We start from the raw sequence: 16940 nt of genomic DNA, 5'->3' as shown, positions 1-16940 counted from the left end.
TGAAGGTTTGCTGGCCAGTTTATTAAATATATAGACGGAATTAGATCGTAATATTTGACATAGGGTCTTCCTATATGATACTGAAGAGGGCTACATAGTTTTCTAAATATCAAAAATGAAGCGGAGTTGCCCTTTAAAGATCCGAGGCTAGCAATGGTACTTCACTGGCAATCTTTCTCATCTGCGGCATAAACCACTGTCGCCGCACCTCAGAAGCAGGCCGACCTTATTCCATATAAATACAAACATTAATTTTTTTTTTTTTCTTAAGCTTTCTTTTTTGTGGGTACCTTCACCCTGAAATACAGTGCAACCTCATTGGTATGTTCCCCGTTTTTGTGTTTTCATGGCTTTTACGTTCAGAAGTGCCAGTCTTACTGAGCTGCCATAGGAACACACACATTAATTTCTTGCTTGGTGCATTCGCCTTCCTGGTTCTTGCGTCCAAAAACCGGACACCGGTTGATTCACACGACGGACCGATTTGCGGACGGATTGATCACGGGACGACATGTTCGCAGATCGTCTGCCTCTTAAGCGCATTCGAACAGAGAGGGAGACGAGGGACAGCAAGGATCGACCGAACCACGTGACTGCACTGTGTCACCATCGTCCAAGTGCGACGTTTGGCGCTGCAGTCGCGGGGCTATCGTATTGATACAAAAAAATAATTATGTGCTGTTGTTACGTGCCAGAACACTGTGAGATGCTAAGCGCGAAGGGCCACTACCTTTACTAACCCAAGGCATAACATGAGAGAGCTCTGCACGAGGAGGGTCGTAGTTGAAGCAACGGAGTCTTGGACACGCAAAGGGGGCGTTTGCCCGTGTCCTCGTCCCCACGCACTCATGCGCAGCGCTTCGACGCACCACAAGTGCAAAAAGGTTTTGTTCTCCCTTGTTGGGTCTCGGTCTAGCCGATTGAAAGGCTGGACTGATGTGCGGGACGGTGCACGGCGTGCTGGACGAGTTTTGACTGAAGCTTCTTGACACGAACCTGGAAGAATACCGGAACCTGCAGTGCGCGAGCCGGGAACAGTTTCTGCAGCTTTCTTCAGGCGTGTAACCACGAATCGCGCGATAAAATGAACCAGCGAATGGATGGAACGGACAAAAGAAAACAGTGTGCCATCTTTGTTTTGCTAGTCAAAAACAAACAAAAGGGTGTGTCGTTGCCAGACCAGTGAGTCCCCTTTCCGAGTCACTCTTCGTCAAAAAAACTTATGATCCGAGAAAGCCGAACTCCGCTTCACTGTCGGATTTTTTTTATTTCAGACACGTTTAGTCCAACCAAAGCTTATTTTTTATTGAATGAAGGACACAAAGATGGTGGCGTCATTGAGTTTTGTTCTCTTTTCGTTTGTCTTCTGGTTCGTGTTGTTGCGCATATCTTGGTCCCTCATGCACCGGACGCGAGAATTTTGCCTGACTGATGCGCTGCAAATCCTGGCACTCCTCTGGGATCATGTAAAGAAGCTTCTGTCAAAACTCATCTAACACACCGCAATCTCTCTTGCGCATGTTCTGCAGCATGCCATCCTGCGAAACCTCTTTTGCGGCTCGGTGTACCGGAGTGTTGGGCACGATTGCACCCCTCCACAAGCACAGGACTCTTTCACTTGCTTGCGTTTCAGCCACCCAAAGAACCAGGGGGAAATCGCTAGCTTTTTCTGAACGTATTAGAGTTCACATCAAGGAATGTTCACAAAAATTCTTCTGAACGTATTTGAGATCACACCTACAAACTTTTACAGTATGTTTACTTAACTCTTTTGTGACCACAAGAAAAGTAGCAATTTTAAAGAAATTCGTGCAAACTCTTGTCTTTCCTGAACTAACTTGCGTATGAAGCAATATGAGACATCAAAATGTGGCCAATTAGTCATTCTTTCAATAGAAACTGAGGTGGGTATATGGGGAAAAAGGATGAATTTTATTTCTTGAAAATACGATCTATGTGCAGAAGGTGTATGAGCGGCGAAACTTCTACAGCTATGTCAAATGAAACGACAGATTAAAAAAAGTTCTGAATATACAAAATATGCCCCACCACCCGCGTCTATGCACCGTTCCAAGCTGGGCTTCCTAGCCGACGCCATTTTAACGAATGTAGCGCCGCCTACCCTGATCCGGGCATTTGGGAGAATCTGAACCCGCCCGAATGACCGACCGCCATTACTGGACTGTTACCCTGCTCACCGAGTCGCACAGATCGCAGCTGCTTCTGCCGGCACGGTTACCGTATTTGGCGTCCTCGGCTCATCGTCTTCGTCCATGGAGGAAAGCGCTACCCTAATTTGTATGTCAGGCATGGGGAAAAGTGCATCCTGCTTTCCTGGCATCTTTTTGTGGGTAATTTTTAGCGCGGTTCTGGGGCAGTCGTCGCTCCCAAACCGAACTCGGCGTTTCGATCGCTAGCGAAATTGGGGATCGCTAGTGAGATTGAGGATCGCTAGTGAAATTGAGGATTGATTGAAGCCAGGTTGGCACGAAAACGGCATGTGAATTTGCACTAAACTCGAGTTGTCGCAAATTGGGGGCGCCGGGAACATTTGAACTAACTGCGCGGTTAGCAGCTCAGACCTGCGCTGCCACGTCTGCTTTGTTTAAAATAGTAGAAGCCTCAAATTTAAATATGAATCGGTATATAAATACCGAGTACAAATAGCAAGTGTGACGGATCTGTTTTTTTTTTTTTTCTGATTTGGAATCCACTGTTGCAACATTGGCACATTGATGTGCCTCTCTGTAATCGCCTTGCGTGAGGATTATTTGTGCTCAAACTGTGTCGCGGCGTGTGCTATTAAATCAGTAGACCAGGAGTCACGCAACTGTTTTCTTTTCTTAATGTCTAAGCCGCCGTGTGCTTACCTTTCGGTCGTAGCAGGCGAAGGAACGGCACGGGGTTCTCCGCAGTTCGCCGGCCGCCCAAGAAATGGTCGGAGCACACGCGTTTATTTTACAATTTGTTTTGGTTATTTGTACAACCAATTAACAGCACAGTGCTGCCCGGTGTATTCTTTTCTTGCATAGGCCATGTCACGCGCGAAAACACGCTTTAATATCAAAGCGGCGCCTAACATTGTCGAAACAACTTGCCTCCGTACACTGCGCACATGCTTTCTAACAGTCCAATCCGTGAAGCAGACGAGCTTTCGAGGGAAAGGGTAAGCGGAGCGTTGGCGCAGCGCTGTGGTTCGAGAGTGTTTTTCCCTTTCTGCATCGACCTACTTCGAATGGTGTATTACTTCTGGTTTAGTGTACCCTAACTGACATTGTCTAATTTTGGTTCATCGGAGAGTTAGCCTCCGTTACATGTGTGCTTTTCAACAAAGGAGTGCTTATATTTGTGAAGCACAGCTAGTATGCCTGACATATGCAGCAGAATGCATTTTTAGTGTTCTACATTTGTTTTGTCATAGCCTTGATTGCAGTTACATCAGATTTAGCATTTGTGTCCTTCTTTTTAGGAACAAAAAAAATGAAAGCCGTTTACAACTCCCTGTAACGCCGAATTTGAGCGCAGCTCTTGAGGAGGAGGGTAGGGTACTGGGGGATCAGTTGACCTTGGAAGGGGGGGTCACGTGATCTCGGGGGAGGGGTCACGTGACGATGACGTCATCAGTGACGTCACTGATGACGTCATCGGCATCGTCATCATCACTGATGACGTCATCGTCACGTGACCCCCCAGGTCACGTGCCCCCCCCCCCTAGGTCCTCCTGAAGAAACCCGAGGTCCTCCCGAGGTCCTCCCGAGGTCCTCCTGAAGGAGCCCGAGGTCCTCCCGAGGTCCTCCCGAAGGAACCCGAGGTCCTTCCGAGGTCCTCCCGAAGGAACCCGAGGTCCTTCCGAGGTCCTCCCGAAGAAACCCGAGGTGCTTCTGAGGTCCTCCTGAAGGAACCCGAGGTCCTGGGGGGGTCACGTGACGATGACGTCATCAGTGATGATGACGATGACGATGTGGATGCCGATGAAGTCATTGGCATCCGCATCGCCATTGTCATCGTCACTGATGACGTCATCGGCATCCGCATCGTCATCATCACTGATGACGTCATCGTCACGTGACCCCCCCCCCCCCCTAGGTACTCCCGAAGGAACCCGAGGTCCTCCCGAGGTCCTCCCGAAGGAGCCCGAGGTCCTCCCGAGGCCCTCCCGAAGGAACTTGAGCTCCTTCCGAGGTCCTCCCGAAGGAACCCGAGCTCCTTCCAAGGTCCTCCCGAAGGAACCCGAGGTCCTCCCGAAGGACCTCGGGTTCCTTCGGGAGGACATGGGAGGACCTCGGGTTCTTTCGGGAAAATTTACCCATAATGCACTGCGCGGTTACGCCGACGCCGCTCAAGCCGGAAACGGGCGCCTAAGAGCTGCGCTCTAGAAAGTGCATGCAGGCTTAGGACAGCATCAAAAACAATAGTGATGCTTACTGACAAATATCTGTAAAACAACGCCTATAACATAATTTAAGGTGTGCCCAGAGCTCTTCAGGTCTAAAAGATATGGCAAAATATAGGTGAATTATAAAAATAATGACATTTTTGTTACAAAGACTGATGCAAGCAGTTAGTCATGTTAGACAAGTGGAACCACCACTCCCAGGACTATTTTTGACAAGCCACCAGCTTGCAATAAACCTCAAACCTACGTTGAAACCGAAACTAGAGTTCTGCTATCCACAAGATCGTGGGACATAATTCTCCGCACTAAATTAAATTTCTGACGGTGATCGATGGCCTATGGTCGCGTTCAGGAAAAGGTTAACCTTACACCTACGAATGTTTCCAAACTTTGTCTGAGCCAATTTGAGTTCACACCTATGAATGTTTGTGTAAAATAAATTTTTTCGTGACAGTTGCTTTATGTTTCATCTCTAGCGCCCCCAAATGGCGTTCCCGTTCCTTATGTTTTATTTCCTTGGTCCCGTAAGAAAGGTATCAATAAGGTTTTACCTTATTTCTCTTTCCCCTTTGGCAGACGACGTCATCTTTGAGCGCACCAGGAGAGGGGAAAGAGACGAAGCATTGTTTCTGTGTTTGCCTAAGACTTGCGGCGTCACCAATTGAAGACGAGTGTCCACCAAACTGACTTAGTCGTGCGTCCAATCCGTGACCTCCATTTGCCTCTTCGGGGACGTTAACAACTCATCGCTGCAGCCTCGTTGTCTTGGGGTGTTGTGCAGCCACGCTCAAAAACGGTGTCGTCTGCAGGGAGCGGAAAAAGGGAGAGAAGGGTCTCCCCTACAGAGAGGAGGTTGTGTCTGTCTTCCCATCCGTTCGCGTGACCCAAACCTAAGGACCGCAGTTACTTTCTGAAACCGGGCGACATTTGAAGGAACGGGCCCGGAGGTCTGACGGCATGTGCGCCCTTTCGGACGACGCAGGTGGTACAGTCGTTTGTAAACAGGCAGTTGGAGCAGAAGCTGGAGCCAAGGGAGGTGCAGGAAGAGGATTGCGACCAGTCGCCGCCACCCAGCCCCAAGAACGAGGCCACCGAAGACGAGGACGAAGAAGAAGAAGAGGAGGAGGAGGATGAAGACCTGGTCAACTTCCAAGACCTGAGTGGAGGTACGTGCCCAGGGTGGTAAAGACGCGAGCAGAGCGCAGTAAATCCTAGACGCCGACGTCCGTGGTCCCGAGAGAACGAACGAGAAAGAGGGCCACAGAAAAGCGGGTAAAGAAAGCAGCCGATAGGTTAGACATGTTCGCTCTGCCGCGACGAGTTGAATTTGCTCGAGTGCTCGTCAACTTTCTTTACTTTTGCACAATGCGGGTGTTTTCGTCAAAAGCATACTAGAAAAGTATTGTGCACAGACCTTACGGGTGATGTTTTGCTGCTGCTTTGCGTGTATTAAGGCGTCACCGGCGATAGGGGTCCGTGGAGACAACCCACTGGAGCCACCGACGTCTGTGTCTAGGACCTTCCGCTCCGTAGCGGCCGGAATGCGTGCGACCATTTCCTCTAGATTATTGTATAAATTCCATGTACGTCTCCCACCTCCCTTAAAAAGAAACTGAAGAGGTTCCGGACTATTTGAGTAGAAACATTTGGATTGTCTTCATTTGGCCTCCGGGATCACAAATATCGAGATTATTTTTCAATTTGGTGCACTGAGGCTGCAGGAAAATACTATATTCAAAGTACCGCTGGAACCCCCATTTCCCAGGGCGTTTATGTCACAGAAGGAATTTTCTGAATCTCCGCGCTCACGCATCGTGAGCGCCTATCAAGGCTATGCACGCGTGTTCTTGATTTTTCCAAAAAGGTCAGAAAATGACGTCGCAACTCTTGTCAGTGCGGGGGAACGTACCTGGCAAGCTTGCAATTTTCTTTTCAAATATGCCATTGGATTTAAGACATCACAATTGTTTTATGAGTTACATAGCAATTAATGAAGCCTAATTAGGTCATTTCTTACGGGACTTTAAGGTACTTTCTAATAAGAATATTTCTATATAAGTGATATGGATTTGTAGGTAAAGACCTGCCATGCAGACCTATGCTTTCTATTAGGGGTGTGCGAATACTGAATAGTAGTTTTCGAATCGAATACCCAATCGAATCAAGAAAAAAAAGCCGAATATCGAATCGAATATCAGATAGTGATTTTATTTGTAGGAAGTTTTCAAAGTGTGCTGCGAATGAGATTATTATATGTGCAGAGTATGCACCTGGTGCAGAATATGCATCTTGTACAAAACAAAAGCCAAAATCTAAAAAAAGTTCTGGTGAAAAAAAAAAAAGCAGTTGCTGTAAGACGTTGGGCACTAAAGATCCAATTTTATGGTGCAAACATAATCTATCTACCCTAAACGTCACAAAAAGCCAAAGTTACAACCACGTGTGCCTTTTTTTTCTTTAAAAGCACAACCTAACGCCACAACTTTTTTAAAAAATATTTGTATATGTCCGAAAAGGGGCATTTTGCGATAGTTCGTCTCCATTTTAAGGGAAAAAAGGGGCACCCGGGATTTGATTTCACATAAATAAACAGATAGGTGTTAAATCTGAGTAAACAGGCTTAAACAGTATAATCTGAACTAAGAAAAAAAAAAAAAAATGTGGTTAGGTGGCGCAAGTTACCGTCCAACTGCCGCCATGCATCCATTTTTCCATCTATCTACCCTGTTTTAGAGAGCCTTGATTTAAAAGAGGGAGCAACCGAAACTAAAACCACGGAGGCTGCTCCAGCGCAGATTGATTGTTAGTGCGCATGTGTTGTGTTGTCGCGTGGAAAGAAGGCAAGCAAACAGAAGAGCGACGATGCCTGCCCTGCCTGCCTGATCCCGATCGACACTTTCGTCTTTTCGTCACCTTCTCGCAGTTCGTAATTGAAACGTGGCTATCGAACTGTTTGAAACCCTCTCAAATCTAGGCACACTATTTTTCCGTTCGTTTCGTTACGAATCAGAATTTGCGGTTCCAAAAGAACGACGACGATAACTCGGCTGGTTTCATCGGCGTGGTTAACATTGTCTTCTTTCTGTGATCGTGCAGTCGCCAATTTCTGCGAGTGCAGCAAGTGTGTTTTACATCAGCGCTTTAATATGAAACAATGGTTTTTACTCGTGAAAAGAATTGAGCTTGGCGTGGGATTCCGGCTTCCCAACAATTCCTTTCGGGAAGCGGTGCAAATGGGATGTTTCTTTTGTGATTCAAGGGTAGATTGTGTCATGATCGTGAGTAAATCTGCGTGCTATAAAGTTTGTGGCGTTCGTTACTTTTCTTTTTTCTAACCTGTGCATAAGATTTTTGTGGAATGGTAAGGATCAAAAGATGTTTCTGGCATGGTCTGTCTAACATTACGGCACTTACATCGGGAGAAAAAATGGCTTTTTTGTTTGCTCCGCGCCAACTGCGCGTCTTTGGCCGAATGTATTGAATATTCGTGTAACCAAATACTAGGAATTCGATTCGCGAATCGAATTATTTGGGAACTTTCTATTCAATTCGAATTTCTATATTCGAGTATTCGCACACTCCTACTTTTTATACTTCTTTAAAAAAAAAGGATTATTGCTCAAATTAGTCTAATTATGTCAAGTAGCTTATTTATAAAATATAACGAAATTGCATTATCCCTAATAAAATTCATTCAAGTGCATTCAGCCATACAAAAAAAGCATAGCTCCGCAGTACACTTTTTTCTGAATTCAACGCTAGAAAGTTTATAGAAATCCATAAAAAAAAATGCTTTGAAAACCTCCATAAGGCTAAACATAGAGACGAAAAACATGAAGCTAAGTAAATCACGGTTGAAGTTTTGACAGGGATTGCAAAGAATTGCATGAGGGATCCTATGCAATAAGTTTCATCAATATCTAGAGTAGTTATTTCTGAATAAATTGAGATAAAATGGGCTGTAATTCATACATACATGGGAACCTTAGAAAAAAATCTGAAAGATAAAAAAAGTGACTACAATGTAAAAATAAAAGTTTGCAAACCAATGATCCTATTTTCCAAGAGACAACGAGAGGGGCCAGCAATAGTTTGAAGCTCCGAACGCAATTTTGTTTGGCCCTATAAAGGGCCTTTGAGAAGTGTCTCTACAGCTGACTTATAATTTGATACATCAAATTATATGTACTCCTAGCGAAAATCCTGGTTTATTCAGCACCTCTGTTCATATAGTGATTAGTCCTCGCAGGCCTCTGTTGGAACTAGATCAAGCCTGCACTCGGAAACCTTCACTAATGAACCATTTTGATAGAAAGTATAGTTTGATCCTTCTGTTCCTCGAACGAAGCAGTCATGTTCCCCATTTGGATGCCGTCTACAAAAATATTTCTAAACCACGCATCACATCATTTGGAATTGAAGGATCTGGCATCAGATGCAGCCACCTCTGTGCACTGTAAGCCTATTTTCGGTCGTTACATTCATAATATGACAAATTTTTACAAGAGCACGAACAACACCAATAATTGAAGTGGCCTCTTCCACTAATCCGTTGCTCCCCGTGGCGTCGAGCGAGATGGGTAGCTATGTGGCGTAACACGCCGTTTAAGTATGGTGATTAATACCATTTTTGCTTGTTCTAGCCTATCTTTGGTGTGCGTGCCCTGCAGGCAGATACACGGATATAGTGTTCCTTTTCTCATCTATGTGAACATAGCGAATCAAATGTTTAAAATTTGTATTCAAAGCGGCATTCAGCGTTTTCGCAACTATTTGGCACTCTCGGGTTAGAATTTCATTCGAGTTGAAATTTCCCTATTTGCACACCTCTACTTATTTCTTTTCATTTATTGAAAATATCTTGCAGGTCCATTTAGGACATTGCACAAGGTGGGGATTTAGTCAGGCTATAATATTTATTACCCACTCAAAAAAACACACACAAAATGCAGGACCTAACTTTTTCTTGGTCATACACAATTTTAGCACAAATACAACACAATTTATATATTCTAATACTCTTTATAAAACAGCGCCATTAGCAATGAAAAGCCATGTATTATACAAAATATATAAAGCACTATTTAGGCGAGGATATTGTGAGCAATGAAAACAATGGAGCGGTTAAAAAAATCTGAGGTAGCAGCTCGGAATGCATCGGGGACAGAAAGTGAGGTTGTTTTGTCAGGGAGACTATTACAGTGCATGACTCTGCGTGGCAATGAGGAGTTATTGAAGGCGGATGTACTGTAAAACCCTTTATTTTTGCTGCCCCTATTTTTCGTGAATCGGTCACAGAGGACACGATCGCGGCCACTAAATTTTGCGAATTAAAGACGCCTGCATTGAAACTCTAACTTGTTGAAATTTTCGCGTGCCCTTAAATTTTGCAAATTTTTCAATTTGCAAATTTTGCGAAAATTAAGGCCTCGCGAACATTAAGGGTTTTAAAGTGTGTCCAAAAATAGGCTTATAATTTTGAATGCTGTTAGTTAGATTTTGTGATGTTCGGTTAAGAGTGTGAAGGGGCTGGGCTCTAGGGTTAGAATGGCGCAATTTGTGCATAATGCAGAGTGGACTACAAAGTAAACTTCCTGAGCAAAAACTAAATTATAAACTCGTTTCGATTGACCGTCTCTTCCTAGTCGAATTGCGGGAATGCCGAGTCCAATCTCGACCGAGCGGACAACACGGTCTTTCCGCGTGTGCTTGGTGTCCGCAGATGAGAACTCGCCCGAAGAAGACGAAGAAAAGGATGAGAAAGCAGAGGATCCCGACGCTTTGATTGGAAAAGCCGACGACAAAGCCGTGCCTCCGCCAACGCAGCCGTGTGCGGGCGTTGTGGCTTCGTGCCCCGAGGAAGCCAAGCCCAAGGTCGAGGCCGAAGTGATCGTCATAGTCTCGGACGACGAAGCCTTGCCTCCGGCAAAGAGGGCCAGGACGTGATGGTGAGCGTGCCGCGGGTTTCGCGGCTCCCACCGGCAGCTTCCATTGCAGATTGACACGACAAACGTGCACTTTGGTGGAAGTGGTGACTGTTTATGACGAGGTGTAACATTTTGTGAGTCTTTGTCTTTGTTTCTTTTTTAAATCGAGGAATCCTATTAAAATAAAATCGAAGGAACGTGCTCCCTTTTCCTAGATGAATAGGGAGCGGAGAGATTTACGTTGTGCACGGGCTACGTTTACACGCGTACAGCATTTGGGCAGGTGGAAAAAAAGGGAGGAGTGACGAGACAACCGGGAATTTTCATTTAATTTATTGACTGCTGACCAGGCCTGTTTCGTGACAGAAATTTCACTAAGTACAATTTTCCTCTTCTAATTGGCATCTAAGAAGAAAAGTATTCTTTCATTAGTTGGTACTCTACCTTATTTATTTGTTTTAAATTGGCTTTAAGTCTGCAGTAATAATGCAGGAGTGAAGAAAAGTAACTTTATTTTTTAATCTTTTTCCTCACCACTTTAACTCAAGATCTGGGTTTGTGTGGTTGGCCGAGGCCCAACTTGATTGGAGGCTGTCGCTTTCGTGCGAGTGTAGCCGGTGTTCTAGAAAATGGTTCTTACAGTGTCCCTGGTTCCCTTGGAACTGGGCATCTCGAAGAAGCGTTTGTGAATTGTGAGTCATCCATTGTTTGTGTAGTCAACTGTTACGACATTCAGCTCCCTGAAGGCCCCTTCATTGTCATTCATTGATTCATTCATTTGAAAGGTGCCTTTGTTCAACTTTGCCACAAACATTTTTGAGAATATTTGTTTTAGCAGCAAAACTTTGCCTTTAGCGGTAATTTTTTTCTTCACAATTATTATTATCTTTTCACTTTAAGACTTTCTTAAAATGTAATGTCGGTGGCTTGGTACATGAAAATAAATGCAGAAGTCAAAGTACCGTATTTTCCAGTGCATAAGTTAAGTTTTCATTTTTTTGTAAATTTTCGGTGGTGCGTTTTATGATATGTTGTGACTTAAATGGATTCTTCTTTAAGGATGAACCTTAAAGGCCCGTTCCCACACTTGCATTTTCTTAGGACCATGCTCTTTGGGATTTCTTACGACGAGAGAACAGACTGGCCTGCCATCTGTGAGGCGATAAGGAACTGAATTTCACTAGAGCGAATGTTTTGCAGTATTTGTGAGGTCAAATATACATACTACAGTTGCGTCTCGTTTAAATGGATCGGGCTATTATGGACACCCCGCTATATGGACACCATTTTCGGGGACGAACTAGGAAAATACTTGCATTTTCATCTCCTTCTTATGGACAACTCACATTATGAGCAATCTTTTGGGGGATTGAAGTTGTCCATATTAACGAGACATCACTGTATCAATAAGAAAAGGTTGTTTATAGCACTGTCAAAAGCTTTTGAGCCAAGAAAGAAAGAATGATGAAATAGGAAATGTATGGAAACTGCCACGGCTACGCAATAGATGGCGCCAGAGTGGTCTTTCGTCATAAGAGGTCTCGAGGCTCACGGCCATAAGCCGTCGCAAGTGGGTGAACCGAGCAGATTTTTCGCGAGTGTTGTATTTCTCGTTCGATCAATTGACGAGGGTGTTGAAACTGGCTCCCGCTTGTGCATGTATAGCAAGCACAATACACATGCCAAAATATCCAGAGAGATGCCCCGCCCATGGAAGATAACCTGCCCCTTGTTTTTGCCTCGATTCGCTATTTTCTTTTAAACACTGAAAGATAGCCCACTGCTAGTAATAGTGCTCGGATCAATGATGACATCTTCGCTTCGTTGTCCCTTGCCACAATAACAATTTCGGCAGAAAAACATGACCTAAAGAGAAAAAAAAAGCTTTTCTTCGACTTTTCTTTATTAAACGTCGAAAGTTAGCCCACTCCTTATTTTCACCTGACTTGCTCTCGGTTTTAGGTGGGTAATCTCTCAAAATATTACGGTGTACAGACTTGTATGTGCAGTTTCACCATGCCTATCAAACCAATATACAAGTGTGAATTATAAAGACTTATGCACCAACGTTTTTTGAAGACACCCGTTTACAGGAGGGGTGTGTGACTTATATATCGGGAAATATGGTGTGCTTCTGGTTTTGGTGCCTCAGTGATTACACCTTTTGCTTCTGTTTTTTCCTTTTTATCTTTGTTACTGTGAGGGCACAGTTCTAAGATTCTTCATTGTTTTGCTGATTACCCACCTCAGCTGCAATGAAGGCTTTTGTCTCTGTGAGACACTAGTTTTTTTTTTTTTTTTTGTGTGTGTACTTTTTGAGATTTTGAGTATGGGTGTTTCATTACGGTGGTTTGACACACTGTGAGGCTCGCAGTAATTTAGTTTGGGAACAAATTAAAGTAATGAAATAGAATTCAGTTTGTTACTGAAAAAGAAAAGGACTCCAATTTGTTTTTAGCTTTTTGCAACATTATTTATATAAAAATTGTTTTAGGATGATTATCGCCCTTTTGCGGGAACTCTTGTCTAGGCTTTGCTGCCTGGTATGATGTCAAGGGGCATTCCTCATATTAAAGAGAACGAGAAAGGAAGTCCAATGATATTGTAAACCATGCTTTTGGAGTCTGCTGCATAAATGACATTGGTAGTTCGTTTTCATCTTTGTGGTATTGCTCCAATTTCATTGCCTCGATTGTCTTCACATGGCCGCCGCATAGTTTTCTTTCTTAGGCCGAAAAGATCAAACTAAAACTAAAGCACCCACAGGGTACATCAGGACGTCGTCATGCGTTTCTGAGATATACGATTCTCAAGTGTGGGGTTGCTGACACTCTGCCGCTCTCTACGCAAAAAGCAGAAAAGGTAGAGATCTGGGCGGTCGGAAGGATGGAATGGCAGGATGTCACATGGATTGTTTCTCTCCTCAGGCTTCCTGCAACTGCAGCTTGTTTCTTTCATGTGCAAGCAAAGCTACGGGAACAAGTATGTTGCTCTGAAGAACGCTTGCACTGCACAAGCCCTTATGGGTTGGTCGCTTGGCAGGGATGCTGAAAGCCCGGTGCTCGCTCTTTTAGCTCTCGCTACACTACCGCTTCATGTGACACAGAGTTTACACTGTACTGCGACCGTGCGTAAGCCTATAAGTTTATTTTTCATTTGTTGCTCCTTCCCGAGATACCCAGAAAAATGTTCCATCCCAGCATCAATAAAACATCTCTCACTCACTCCATCCGTTCGCTTTTCGGCACAGGAGGGTTGGCTACTTCAATGTGGAATCTTCTTTGGCTAGGCGTCCTGCATTTCCTGATGCCCAAAAATGAAGCCTGGATAAAAGTGTGGCTGCGAGGCTTGATACCGATTGGTTGGCGGGAGGGAGAGGAGGAGTGAGGTGCTCGACGCTGATTTGTTAATGGGGACGTCTTGTGACCGGAATGAAGTGAGGAGGAGAGGTAGGTGGGGTGGGAGAAAAGGAGTGGGTTGGAAGGTTCTGGAAGATCGCTAAGTTTAGCATTTCAAGTGTACTTGTGCCAGGCATTAAATTACCCGCTGAAGCTAGGTATTTGGATTAAAAATATGTTCCGGATATCAAGGGGGGTAAGTGGATGCCAGAATTGTGCCGCTGGACGATGCGATGGCGGTGCACTATGTTGCGAGTATGAGCTTTCACAAGCAGGTGTGCACGATTGTCTGCCTTCAGTTGGATGGTACGAAGTTGTTCAAGACTCGCAGAGGTAAGGGTTTGTACCATACAACATGCCCGATAGCTGAGCCGAAGATTCAGACATGTAGGTCGTCGAGTCGTCGACCATTCTACAGCTTGTCCCCAAACAAACTATGCTTGGCTGAATGCTCATTCTCTCTCCAAATGTAGTGCCTGCTGTCTAAACCAGAAGCTAAAGTTTCAGCACTATCTGTTCTCTTACTCAAAACTGATAAGGGATTTTCTGCAATTTTCGCTGGGAAAATGGGGCCCATTTTTTCCTGTTTTCGGTAAGTGGTGCCATAGAGCTCCATGTATTCGAGAGCCCTGGTGGCCACCATTTTCCCATCGAAAATTGAAGAAAAACAACTTTTGAATAAGATATTGGTTAGTGCTGAAACTTTGGCATCTGATTTGGATCACTAGCGCTACATTTAAGCAGAGAATGAGCGCTCGGTGATGCATAGTTTATTTTTGCAATGAAACAATCCTGTAAATACTTTATTCGGACACCCTGTACTACAGTCTGAAGACGTTTGCTGTCTTACGAATTCCAGTTGTGGTGAGCATAGAAAGGGTGAACAGACGTGGAGTTTGAATTGTGCATTTGGTATTGAACGTCTGTACAACCTGTTTACTAGATGTGGCTGATACACTGCACTGGCCGATTTCGAGCCTGCCGGGTTCAGCACAGAGAGATGGGCGGGAAGTTTAAAAATCTGACACCGGTAGGTCGCTGTCATACATAGTTTGCAAAATGCTGTATTAGGGGGAGGGGGAGGGGGAGAGGAGACCCCAGCAAAATGAAAAATTTCGAAGAGGGAGGTGGGGGGGGGGGGGGGAAGCCCGGCCCAATGCCGCCCGCCCCCCCCTTAGCTACTTCCTTGGTTGCATGACATCCCCCTAAAGAAATGCCGTGAGTCAGTAGACGTCGCCCAAGCTCATTGCCTACGTCCACATAATACAGAGTCTGATTAAAAAAAAAAAAAAAAGCTGCTTACAACTCCTTGTAACGCCGAATTAGAGCGCAGCTCTTGATGAGGAGGAGGGAAGGGCACTGGGGGGGGGTTAAACTAACCAGGGGGGTCACGTGACTTTGGGGGTCACGTGACCCCCAATGCCGATGATGTCATCACTGACGTCACTGATGACGTCATCAGTGACGATGCGGGTACCGATGACGTCATTAGTGACGTCACGGATGACTTCACCAGTGATTATGACGATGCGAATGTCGGTGACGTCACTGATGACGTCATCAGTGATGATGACGATGCGGACGTCGGTAACGTCATCAGTGATGATGACGATGTGGATGCCGGTGACGTCATCAGTGATGATGACGATGCGGATGCCGGTGACGTCATCAGTGACGTCACTGATGACGTCATCAGTGATGATGACGATGCGGATGTCGGTAACGTCATCAGTGATGACGATGCGGATGCCGGTGACGTCATCAGTGACGATGTGGATGCCGGTGACGTCATCAGTGATGATGACGATGTGGATGCCGGTGACGTCATCAGTGACGATGACGTCATTGGGGGGTCACGCAACATCGGCGGGGGTCACGTGACCTCAGGGGAGTCACGTGACCTCGGGGGGGGTCGCGTGCCCCCCACGAGGTCACGTGACCCCGGTGGGGGGCTCGCGCGGTGCATTATGGGACATTTCCCATGATGCACCGGGGTCACGTGACCTCGGGGGGGTCACGTGCCCCCCACGAGGTCACGTGACCCCGGTGGGGGGCTCGCGCGGTGCATTATGGGACATTTCCCATGATGCACCGCGTGGTTACGCCGACGGCGACGCCGACGCCGCTCAAGCCGGAAACGGGCCCCTAAGAGCTGCGCTCTAATATATCTTATTGGCATTTCAACCCCTCGCATACCGTCTACGAGGGATTACTCTTGAGGTTGGGCTGATAATAGTAATAAAAAAAACAAAAAAACTTGCATGGTCCCAGAGAGCTTGAGGACTGGAGCAATCCATCCCCTCCTTCCGACCACCGCAACCCCTTAAAAATTGTGATATCACAGATACCGATACGATCACAAACTCGCGACGTCCCAGTGTACCACGTGAGCGGTTTAGTTTCAGTTTAGTTTTTTGCTCTAGAAAAAAAAAAAAAAAAGAAAAGTAAGTGACTTTGAAGTACAAAATTAATTGGTTAGTATTCTGACACATTTGCTTCGTATGAAAAACAAAAAATTGGTGTGTCAGTGGCTTTCTAAAGGAATCAAGTTGACTAAAAGCATTTATATGTAATTAAGGGTTTAGTATGGTGGTATGGCAATTTTCTTGACCAATTTATTTAGAGATGAAAATTCAGGTCCATTGATTTGCGGGTTTACTCTCTTACGTGATGATAATTAAGGTGCTTAATAAATCCATGGATAGTGCATGCTTGCATTTTTTGTTTTCGGACTGCCTGTGGGATATTCTGGGTATCACACTAGGATACAGTATCGGAAGATGGTATAAACTATTTTTCCTTCACATTGTGTTCAATAAAGCCTTTTTCTGTCAACGTATTGAAACAATTGTTGCATTTTGTTTAGTTTACGATGTTCAATTTGCATGTTATTGTTCCTTCGCAGAACAATAGCGACAATGGTCACTATTCAAGTCTGCAAGCACACTCTTTCAGAGACTCACTATACCCCGTTCATCCCTAAGCTGACAGCGCGGTGGAAGTGATATGCTTGTTGGCTCAATCGTACGTCTATCCTTTGCCACATGATTGTGGTCTCGCTATACTCTCACATAGAGAGTGGGGTCAGGTGATGAAAGGATGGTAGGCGAACACGTAGCTCCCACCACACTGTTGACCCGCAGGCGAACAGAGTACAGACAGCTCGACACTATGCACCATATGACCAAAGACTGCCAAAGATCTTGATAGAGAAGGAGG

General features: G+C 45.2%; 1 protein-coding gene across 2 annotated transcripts in view; it reads left to right on the top strand.

Moving 5' to 3' along the window:
- Positions 1–13552, top strand: part of LOC8040056 (death domain-associated protein 6) — a 38995-nt gene extending 25443 nt beyond the window's left edge. For both annotated transcript variants that reach the window (XM_029985084.4, XM_029985083.2), the window contains 2 exons: positions 5379–5562; positions 10119–13552. In XM_029985084.4, coding sequence (XP_029840944.2) covers positions 5379–5562; positions 10119–10342 — 408 coding nt within the window. In that variant the 3' untranslated portion in view covers positions 10343–13552. The remainder of the gene's footprint in view (positions 1–5378; positions 5563–10118) is intronic.
- Positions 13553–16940: the final 3388 nt, after the last annotated feature.

This window comes from Ixodes scapularis, unplaced genomic scaffold (genome assembly GCF_016920785.2).
Source record: "Ixodes scapularis isolate PalLabHiFi unplaced genomic scaffold, ASM1692078v2 PGA_scaffold3__209_contigs__length_174095766, whole genome shotgun sequence".
NCBI classification, from domain to species: Eukaryota; Metazoa; Arthropoda; class Arachnida; order Ixodida; family Ixodidae; genus Ixodes; species Ixodes scapularis.
The sequence above is the reverse complement of the archived record's forward strand: the minus strand, read 5'-3'. Positions and strand labels throughout refer to the sequence as shown.